Source organism: Clinocottus analis, unplaced genomic scaffold (assembly GCF_023055335.1).
Source record: "Clinocottus analis isolate CAN_PGR_092001 unplaced genomic scaffold, fCliAna1.0.p SCAF_14, whole genome shotgun sequence".
Classification (NCBI taxonomy): domain Eukaryota; kingdom Metazoa; phylum Chordata; class Actinopteri; order Perciformes; family Cottidae; genus Clinocottus; species Clinocottus analis.
Genome location: NW_027175865.1, coordinates 14,222,982 through 14,234,355, shown reverse-complemented (window position 1 = coordinate 14,234,355; position 11,374 = coordinate 14,222,982). Strand labels below are relative to the sequence as shown.

Below are 11,374 nucleotides of genomic sequence, written 5' to 3'. Positions count from 1 at the left end.
GTGCTGCATTTCCCTCCCAGCAGGAAACAGGTGTTTGCGATATCATAGTAGCACATAGAAATGAGCTAAGATGAAAAGCACACCGATACAGAATTAGAAAAATGGGTTTGATTTGAATTCACTGTGAGTTCCTTTTCTCAATGTTTAGACTTTTGTTTCACTATTTCTGTTTTTCTTTTTCCCTTTTCTCATTAATATTGTATACATATTTATATAAATATTTATTCTCCTTTTAATTGATTTCATTTGACATTCTCTGTCATGGTGGGCCTTTTATTTCCGCTTCAAAACACACTCCGAACTGGTATCTCACACGGGTGGTGTGTCTATAGTATTCACTTATGTGTGACTTACTGACCCTGAGGAGCACCTGTGGGGTTAACCTTGGTCTCGTTTTTGATCGTGGAGGCACTATCACAATGTTTTCTTTTAAACCATTGTACTTTAAAAAGCAATGCATTAAAACCTCCGGTGTAGTTTGATGGGGGTGCACAGTCTTTTTGGCATGGGGTTACTTGGGGATTATGGAAATCTACTGGCCTAATTTCCATGAAACTCGGAGGAAGGGTGTAACGTGGGCCGGGGAAAACCCCACTACATTTAGGAGTAGATCCTAAACGCAAGGCAGATACACAAATGTTCATATTGTTGTTATCATGCGAGATAGGACATGGCCTTGCCACTGTGTTCTGATGTGGGTTTGCTCTCCTGCATATTCATATGCTCAGATAGTTTCCAAAGATCCATTAAAAAGCTCAAGGACAAAACACCGGCGTGACTCACGTCATGTAGAGCAGCAGAAGTATTTCAGGTCTTCTTATTATGACTTTACTGCTCAGCTAATTGGAATTTTAATTAGGCTTTTTTCCTTTTTTTCCCCATTAAATCCCCACAGAAATGTTCTTCTCGTGGTAAAACAGAACTTCTCGCTGGAGATGTGCAGATTCTCGTTGGAGAGAGGTGGAAAAAGACGCCACTATGAAGGACTTAGAAGAAGAAAAAAACACACGTCGTTTCAAGTGATTGATTACATCAGTCAGTGCGCTTCTTGGAAAAGATTTTTTTAAAACAGGCTTCCTAAAGCCAGAGAGTTGGCAGATGCACATCCGTTACATCACATTAGAGTGAAAATGAGGATACAGACACTTGTATTCGTTACCAATCAGCACACCACTTCACCAATGTCATTTGCAACGCTTTTGGCTTTTTAAGTGGACATTTTATCCGTTTTATAACACACAGTGAACTTAAAAAAAAACATCTTGGTGGGTCAAGCTTTGTGCTGACTCACTTCTGTTTGGGATATGTAGTTTGTACTTTTCTCTCGTGTTTGCTCATCACTTCTTGTGGGTGGAGAAGTGGCGAAAACCAACAAGAGAATAAAACCCTCGCAGGACGAATCAACACCATCTCAAGTAACAGCTCGATCTACAGCAACATCATTATGAAGTGCTCTTTACAAAAACGGTGAAATCACTGACATACACTGAAAAAACAATTCTTTAAATAAATATTTTATTTGAAAATAAATACATTTTCTTAAAATAGAATCAATAACGTTACAAAAGCTTTGGGGAAGTGGGAGGGGAGTAGGGTGGGAGGGGGTTTACCCAAATGAATGATGTGTAATTTGGAACAAGGAGTACAATCTCACACGTTTATCTACCATCTTAAGACAAGTTCCCACAATGTGTTGTACTGTACATTCTCAGCTGCTTTGTATGAAAGGGGTGGCATCCCTCACGCTTGCTTTAACATGCAGTGTACTTGGTCTTAAAGCTTCAGGCCCTGCACCCAAAAACCATTGGTATTCTCATACTATATCTACACACTCATTTGTAAAAAATGTAGGGTATAATCTCTTGTCAACACATCAAAAATCAGCCACTGATTTACATTTACATCTGACAATGTTTTTTTTTTTTTGAAAGTACCTTAAATGTGTCTAGATCAACTTCACCTCTAGTCTACAGTACAAAGATACAATACACAAGAAGGCTGCGCTTTATTGATAGAGCAGAAATCAGAGGCCACCGTCTCGCCAAGGCCAGAAGTATTTCCATTTCAACTGTGAGCTTGTAAATTGGTCTGGCCAAAATTTTGTCAGGCAGAAAGTGAAACAGTGCGTGAACTCGCTGGCACTTCTCTGCCTTTACAGCAGCGTTTCAATGCCCATTGTTTGACTCAAGAGCTCGGAGATGGCAGATCTCCAGAGAGACAGGGACAGCAGCACAGTTGTATTGGAACAGATTAACACAGCGCACTAGCGCAGCCCTGACCCCTCTGACAGCTCCACAAATAGCATTACGAGCGCAGGAAGTTCTCCCTTCAACCCGCCTGCAGCGGCGGAGCAGCAACCTTGACAAAAACCTAATTACCAACTGCGCAAAAAAAAAAAAAAAGAAAAAAAAGAAAAAGCGCCACAGAATATGTTCGTTTTATAATTATTGAGTCATTGGAGAATGTGCAAGCCGACCTCAATTAAGACAAGCGTGTGAGAACATGTAATTTATATGTAATCAGTAGAAAAGCAGCAGAGTAAGCTAATCTATGGCAAAAACAACAACTTTGCACGCTCTGTGCTCCCCACTCGCTCTTCCTGCCGAATGAAATCAATGCCACAGGTAGCAGATTTAAATAATGATTAAACTAAGTGCTGCCGGGGAGTGCTGTGTCCACACATTGTGTCCACTCATCAGAATCGCGCTCCACTCTTTTCCCCGCGCAGCCTCCAATCACCTTCAGCACACAGGGCCATGTGTTTAGAGAGGAGAACGCCATTCAATGGGTTTTAAATGCCTCACTGCACTGACCACACACAGACGTGCACAAACAACACACAGATGCAAATTCTGCAATCCCGCTCTTTTTGTTTTTTCTTCTTCTGTTTTTTTTTTCTGTTTTTTTTTGTTGTTTTTTTTAAACCAATCCTGTTTTAGAAAAAGAAGGAAAAAAATCCGACCCCTGTGACCAACACCTTCACGCTCTGATAGCTACTTTTTCTTTTTTGGGGGGGGTGGGGGGGGGTTTCTTGGATCTTGCAACAGGCCGTAGTAATGGCGTTTCTCACACGCCGACATGTTCCTTCCTCCCCGACAGTTCATGCATTTCTACGAAGCAGTAACCCAAACCTTGCTAGTGATGAGCATGTGAATGTCTTTGAGCAGAGACAGACTTCCAGGCCGTTTTCTAAAGATAAATGCTTTGTTGAAGCAGACACTCGAAGCAATGCGCTACTTTGCCAATGATTCAATCACAGTTAATTAGCGGGGAACAGATGTGATACATTTAATGAATGCAGATTAAATCGGAGTCAGGTAAATGACACTGAAAGCTAAATAATCAATGTAGCACATTTCACCCGACAAATCCGAGATAATCTGCTTCCCGTCACCCAGGAATGCTGCACAACCTCACTCGCTTGCCCGTCGAGGAAACGTGCACTTCTTTTTGTCGGAACTCAGTTTTGAAGAGCCAGCCTTCAATATGTCTGTTAGAAAAAAAAAGATATCGGTTTTTAATCCCTTCATCGTCGTATAAACAAATTCAGAGGATTAGCTTTTATAAATTTGTAAAATGTCTGCTACTTTTTGAAGGTGTCATCAGAGATAAAGTACATTAAGTGATGCCACCGAATCTAGCGGACCCAGATGGATAGTCTTTACAGGCCTTCCCCCGTTGTGTGTGTTAAGTTTACAATGATCCTGAAGCCTTGGCAACGCAGGCACGTGTGCTGAGGGCCAGATGGGTACAGACAGAGCCCGCTGCATCAGGATGCCTCAATTGGGCCAAAGACGACAGATCTTTCTGGCACCGGCTCAAAGAAAAGAAACCTGGTGCGTTTGCTGTGTTTTCTCTCTTTACAATTCCTCATCAACTCGCAGGCAGGTCAGTGTGAAGGCGCACTAGTCACTGTCAAATACACAGACACAGAAACACCCAAACCGAACAGAGAGATTGTCTCCTCTCGCTGTGCTACTGTGACCGTTCAGTCATTCTTTGGGGGCGTCCAGTCCAAACAAACCCGACCGGCTTCCGGGCCCTTCGCTCAACAGCTCACCGTGCTCGGCTGCTGTTTGCACACAAAGTCTGATATGAAGTCAAACTCATTCTGTCCCAGGAAGAGCTCGGGCAGCTCCTGAACGCGATCCAACCCAAACTCCAGCACCAGCGAAGTCAGAACCTCCTCGTCGATCAGATCCATGTCCATGCCGTTTAGTCCCAAAGGGCCGCCGATGTGCTGCATGCCCGACAGCTGGGCCGGACCCACCCGGTACTGAGCGCCATTGGGCATGTGGTGGCCGTTGGCCAGCGGGTGTCCATGATACTGAGTGTTGAGTTTCTGCAGGTGCATGCTGGCCATGAGCTGCTGGGAGGTGAGGTTGCCAGGGATGTACTGCTGCGGGTGTCCAACCTGCTGCTGCTGCTGCTGATGCTGCTGATGCTGCTGCTGATGCTGCTGCTGCTGCTGCTGTTGCTGCTGCTGTTGCTGCTGCTGCTGCTGGGGGTGCATGTGATGGTGGTGCTGCTGCTGTTGCGGACCCTGGCCATTGTACATCATGTTCCCAGACATCATCTGGTGGTGGTGGTTGGCCATGGGAGCTCCGTTCAAGGGGCCGGCCATCCCGCCGGGTCCCACCATGCTCTGCCGCTGTCTCATGGCGGCCTCCATGTTGTTCTGAGGGTTCCTGCTGTAATGCATCACCTGGCCGTTGGGCAGGGTGCGCATGCCCGGCTGGCCGTTGTGCTGCGGAGGTCCATTCATGCCCATCCTGAAGCCGTGGGTCATGGGCATCATCATGTGTTCAGCCATGGCTTCTAGCGCCCTGAAAAACAGATTTTTGAACACATCCCATTAGATTATTTAATACAACACATGACATCACAATTTAAAACACCCAGAAATGAAAAGGGGCAATCCACCACGACACACGTGAAGTTCAGGAGGAGTGTTTCTCAGCCTGTCCATATCTTTTGGGGCTCTGGAAAGAGCTTACTCAAAACTTAACAAGATAACCTTGGAGGAGGTCTGGGCAAGCTTCGAGACAATTTGCTATTCGAATAGTTTCATTTCTCTTTTTTTCCTCCAGAAGAGACCCTGAAAGACGACTTAAACATTTGTTTTAGGATTTTGTGTATAAGGCAGTTGAGCAGAATAATAAAGCCCTGCGGCACCTGCTCGGCTTTCTTTGCCATACATATTCAACATACAAATAGCTTGAGCGAAGTAGAGAATCCACTTTAAAAAACTAATCCATCTGCTCCTGTTATTTGTGTTTCTTGACAGAGCATTAGCCTGATATTTGCAGAGCGCTAACTAGCATTAGCTGCCCAGCAGGTAGAGACAAACTGAACGGAGTAGAATCTGCACACTCTTCCATCCACTTCCATAAAAGGTCTTTTTTTAAAGTCTGTCACTCTTATAGATGCAACTGTTACCATCCAGATACCCGGCTAGCCATCTGCAGGACAGTTGTTGCTCCAACCAGCTATCATCTACTCAAAGTAACCTCTGTGAGCATGTTCTAACAACTAGATGGACACTGTACATGTCGTACTGAAACAAAAAAAAATCCCTGATTTTGCCGTTAAACTCGTCTCCAGTAGGATTTAAGACTTTTTGGGGTTTTTGTGTGTTGGAAAAGTCTTCATGCAAGCTGGAGGTGTAAAAATGTGTAAACATTAAGGAGGCAGGGTGGGTCTAACAAAATAAATGTGATTCAGCTGCATTATAGGAAATGTAGGCTCTGGTATTCTTTTTTATTTTCACCCATTCTTGAGACTAAAATTCGGGATCTCTCAGCCTCTGCTTTCATTTCGACTCTTGTGAGTCCAGCCAATTTTACAGAAGTGCAACAGTACATCCCTGCTCTTTTTTTTTTTTTTTTTTAAACGATCAAATAAACCACAGTTCTTATGAGAACAAGCACTTCTTTCTGCTGAAACTCATCACCCTGCCGAGTTTCTCTATCTGTATTTGAACCACTTCCAGTCACATCGAAAGAGTCACTGTAAAAAAACAACAACAACAAAAAAAAACATCTCAAGCCTCCAAAATGACACCATCAGTGAGTTACCACTGGGTATCCAACCAACGAGGGAGGGCAGCAATACCCTTGCAGCCAAAAGGACACAGAGGAATGCTCCTCCAGACCACACACACACACACACACACACACACACACACACACACACACACACACACACACACACACACACACACACACAGCACACTACCTCTGTCTTCCCACAGTCATTACAAAAGATCTTCAATTAAGATTACCTACAGACTGACAAACAGATCCTGCTCGCGCTGAAGCTGTAATTTGCTGTCAACGTGATTGCCTTGTTAAAATTGATGGCATTATTGTATCCACTAAATGGGATGCTCTTTTTTTTTTAAAAGACATCCACAGCCAGCAATGCCATGGATGTCTGATTCTGTGCGAAAAAAAAAGACATTTCAAGCTTTTAAATACCCCTTTCCCCCCCCCAAAAAAATGAACTCTGGTGGTGCCCCTGGCTGCTTGTAGCCATTCAAATCTTTTAGTGCTGATAAAACAAAACACTTTCCCCACCAATAGCCTTAAATCCTCCTTTAGATTCTGCTCTTGTGTTACCTAATTAAACCCCGTCTGACGAGCCTCTTTGCAGATACCATTCAGATAAATGACACTTTACAAGCAGACAGTCTCAGGCAGGATAATAATTGCTGACATTATTCCACCAGCATAAAACCTCTTCTTTTCTCTTTTTTTTTTCGTTCTTCCTGTTATCCTCGGGGACTGTGCATGTGGGCTATTTGACACCCGAAGCCATCAAGCCGCCACTAACACAAATAGGCAATAACGCCGCACGAGGACGCAAAGTGCCGCGGTGAAATGGGATAAGCAGAGCTGACCAGCGTGTTTCCATGAGGGAGAGAGCGGCGTGAAGCAGGCAGCAGAGCAGCCGTACCAAACGGGTGAAAGTGCTGCGTCTCTCTCTCTCTCTCTCTCTCTCTTTCTTTCTTTCTCTACCTGTTAGTGGAGCAACGGAACACGACACCTACCCCGATGTATTAATGTCGAATCCGTACGGAGAAGTTGGATCGGTGCCGGGGTTGTTTCTCCAGCTGATGCTCCGGCTACATGCAGCCCTGCGGCGGATACGAACTCTGCGGCGTCTCGGCAGTCAGAGGAGTTTGTTTTCTGGGTCAACTCAGGGATTATATGCATCTATAAAGCACTGAGAGAGAGAGAGAGAGGGAGAGAGAGAGAGAGAGAGAGAGGGGGGAGAGAGATAGCGAGAGGAGGAGCTACCGTCCTCTCCGTCTTCTTTGTTGCCATTGGTCCTCCCCCTTAATCACTGTGCAAAGAAACATCCACTAACTACCTCCACTGATCCACCGGAGCAGCAGAGCTCCGCGCAGCCGAGCGCGCGCTGTGAGTCTTGGAGAGATGCCACCGCCTCTATATGCGCCAATCCCAAATGATCCATATACTCTCTTGAAAAAAAAAAAAAAGCTTCAGAAGTGTAGGGATCACCTCTGCTATACTGATGGAAACAATATACAATATTTGATATTATCAATAATCATTCGTCATTTATTCAATAACAGAATGCCTTTGGATCAAAATGTCATTCACTTGACAGACCGTGTAGCCAAACATATAAATAAGTACTCACCACTTATTTGCTCTAGCACATTTGTTAAGGGAGGGACTATGTGTGGTAGAATATGCACACTACAAAGTTGCATCGGTTCATCAACATCAACATTGTTTATAAACATATCTGCAAAGTCGCACAATCTTCATGTGTCTATAGCCGTGAGCGTATTGCATATTCTTTACAGTATCTGCCTTTGGCAACTAAAGTGTGTTGAACACCTCAAAGCACTTGGTTAAGAGGTATACTGGTTTTCCTTAAAAAGTCAAATATACTCAGACAAAAGTAATCCCAGCAGCTGACAGTGTCCGGCTTAAATACGCATCCGACGGACCTGACACTGAAACAACAAGCTAAAAGACACACACAAAACCGGTCGCTGTGCAAAAGTACAGGGCATGGTGATAATTCTCTACAAACAACTTATTTCACATTACTTAGTCATTTCATACATTGTCAAAATATAATATTGACAAGTGCAGCTTCAACCAACGTGTTTTTAAAGCTTAAAACTGGACTTTTGGTTCTTTAAAGATACTCCCCACCGAGCGAGTGAAGACAGGCTGTTATTAGTGCAGAGACATGCAGAGGAGTCCACACACATCTTGTGTAGGCTGCAATTGAAGTGAATGGCAAATAGATTGAACATTCATCGGGTGAAAGTGTAATGTAAGAAAAATCCATACGTGTATGTTAAACACCGAATGGACTCAGGAAAAAACTACTGCCGGTGAACAAAATACATGCAACAATTTCACTCCTCTCAACGTGTATTAGGCAAAACCCCTTATAGGATTAAATACACGGTATTTTTAGATGACTGCATGAGCCAAAACCAAAAATATGATGACGCGTCAGTATTCCCACCAAGTATAACTCAACATTCAAAGTGACAGAATGGTAACATTGGAGAAACCCCAACATTGAGAAGGGATCCTGGTTATGTCCAGGGGATTTTTACAGAAATTACAATTTCCAACAGCTCAGGAAAACATACAAAGCATATTTGTACACTTTTCCAAAATGTATACTAAGTGCTGCTTTAATATCCATGGTTCATGTGTCAGTCTCAATCTAAAGGAAAGGCGACATATTAAGTTGTTTTTCTGTTATTGACCTTGCCACATATCTCTGGAGGAATCCTGTTGCCTATCAGTGTACACATGATGACTGTGTGATGTCATATGTTAAAAAAACAGAAATAGCAATAACAACATCAATGAATGTGATGTGTGTTAGTTTAGTTCATTTTCAAGGGTTTAAAGCACAATTGTGTAACTTTATACAAAAAGACCTTTTCAGACAAATAAGAAATTGTACTCATAAGCAAAAAAAAAGCCCCTTGGTCAATTCAATCCACTCACGGGTTTTGCTGCACCCGCCTTACTTGATACTATTTTTCGCTTTTCTAGGCAAAAGGGAAAGTTTGACACATAATAAACCTTCACAGTTTAAAAAATCATGATCCAAAGAGTACCGAGTGACCTTGTTTGCAGGTGTCTTGTTCACAGTTTGACGGACGTCTCTTTTATGAGACTTTTCCTCCCGAGCTATCGGACCACTCAAAGCTCTTTATGTCAACATTTGACCATTCACACATTCACACACTGACGACGCTGGCGACCAAACAGGGTGCCTGCCGACCGGCTCGTCAGGATCGAATCAATGGCATCGACAGGAGCAGTTTGGGGTTTGGTTTCTTTCCCGAGAACACTTTGGTGACCCGATCTCTGGCTCATCCATGTCAATCTAATGGACGAGCCGCTCTGCCTCCTGAGCCACAGCTGGCCCATTAAAATGGTGTTCTGGTGGATTTTGTGGTTGCAGTACCACAGTTGGCCACTGGAGCAAACTGGCAGCCAGACTTAATTGCCACAATGTATCCAATGCTCTAAAAGTGAAACTCCAGCAATTTTCCCCTTCAAAGTGTGTTTCCAGGTGTTGGGGTGGGAGCCTCTCTGTGTCTCCAGTGGCAGCTCTGTGAAGTCTGATAGATTGCCTCAAGTGATGTCACCGGAGTCAGCATCAGTTGGGACTGAAGTTTGGTATTTAAAAAGAAATCTGGAGATCTGGAGGTGTGGAGTTTGAAAGATGTCAGCTCGTCATTTCTGCTGCGGGCTCGAAGCTGAAGGCCACTAGCATAACACGCACAAATCTCCGACCGAACTGTTGGCGGACCGAGTTGCACTGTGGGTAATGTAGGATGAGGAATGCATGCCAATCCTTCATTAATACTTTAACACAAGTGTGATAAGCGCTTTAGTCAAGCTCGAGGTAAAGCTCTCCTCATGGGTTTACATGCCCTGAATGAGTCCATGAAGTAGACATGTATGTTCAGTGTGACGTCACAGAAGTCAATGAATGGTCTCCTGTGATTTTGCCGTTCGTGTATTATCTTTAACCTCTTGTGCATCGGCCACAACTACAATATGAGATTGAATGGTTCCCTCCACTGAAGCACGTGTTAAAAACATGACACCTTGTTCTTTGCAGCGTGGTGGAACTGAAACCACCTCCATCCAGCTCCTGAGCGAGCGAACATCAGCCAGTCCTTTTGTTTTGGCCTCCCTCCCTGTGTGGAGAAAGTCAGACCCCCTCAGCAGGAGCTTGGTATGTATTCCTGTTGACATGCACACACACCCTCCGCTGCAGAGGAATGTGTCCTATTTTTGGGCCCCTGAAGTCAGCCAGACTTCCAGCCTCTTTCTAATGCCGATTCACTTGACCATTGTGTTGTGTTTTTTGTTTTTTTTCTGGCTCTTTCGGGAGTACGCTGTGTGTTTTGATCCGAGCAACAGCCTCTTCCATTTATTTACAAGGAGCAGTTGTTCTCAGCGGAGCTCGAGTCGGGCTGTTGGTTATTCGGCCAAATACAGCTGCACTTTGAATTTTCTCTGTGTGATTTCTAAAGGTTGCATTTTCATTGTTACTAAATACTACCAAATTGAAGTACAATTTCGAGGTACTTTACTTGTATTTCATTCTGTTTTTTTGCTTATCTATACTTTTCTCTATATTTTCCATTATATTCTGCTATATTAATTAAACAGGCAGTTACCAGTTATTTTTCAGAGTGGCATTTTAGACATAAAGCATATGATTTATTTATAAAATATGATGTATTGTTATAGATTAAACTACTACATAAAAATATTCTTATTTTCTAATTTGCTTAATGGGAAGGTTGATTCCACCCTCTTGTCTGTAGACTAGTCTCAATATGAAGCTCTGGCCAGCAGCTGCTTAGCTGATCTGAGCTTAATTGTTTTAATTTGGGAGATTAGTTTAGTGTGGGATAAAGACTGGAAACAAGGGGAAGCAGCTAACCCGACTCGGTTCAAAGAAATCAACCGTGCACGCTCATTAATTACCACAATTTCATAAACGGCATGTCCCGTGACTTCCTGGACTTTCCATCAGGTCTTCCCTCGACCGATATACTCTTTGCATCCAAGAATTACAAACACATCATCCCCTCTACAAAGGCTGCTGATTGGCTAATCTTTTACCTTTTTGGTTAGAGCTCCATTTCCTGTGTTTATGCCCAGCTAACTGGCTGCTGGCTGGAGCTTCATATTTAGTGTGATATCAATTTCCTCTCTCGACAATAGATGGAAATTGGGTAGATACGTAGATAGATGTGAAAGAACCACTTTCACGTCTATATATATGCTTAGTATAAAGCCAGCAGGCGGTTAGCTTCGCTTAGCAATAGGACTGGACA

The 11,374-nt window shown here is 43.5% G+C and overlaps 1 protein-coding gene across 1 annotated transcript; it reads right to left on the bottom strand.

Annotated features, from left to right (window-relative positions):
- Positions 1-1,394: 1,394 nt before the first annotated feature.
- cited4a (Cbp/p300-interacting transactivator, with Glu/Asp-rich carboxy-terminal domain, 4a) lies at positions 1,395-7,232 on the bottom strand. Its single transcript, XM_068576133.1, has 2 exons — positions 7,052-7,232; positions 1,395-4,826 (listed from the first exon to the last, which is right to left on the bottom strand). Exon 2 carries the CDS (start codon positions 4,811-4,813, stop codon positions 4,049-4,051), a length of 765 nt encoding a protein of 254 aa, XP_068432234.1. The 5' UTR covers positions 4,814-4,826; positions 7,052-7,232; the 3' UTR covers positions 1,395-4,048.
- Positions 7,233-11,374: the final 4,142 nt, after the last annotated feature.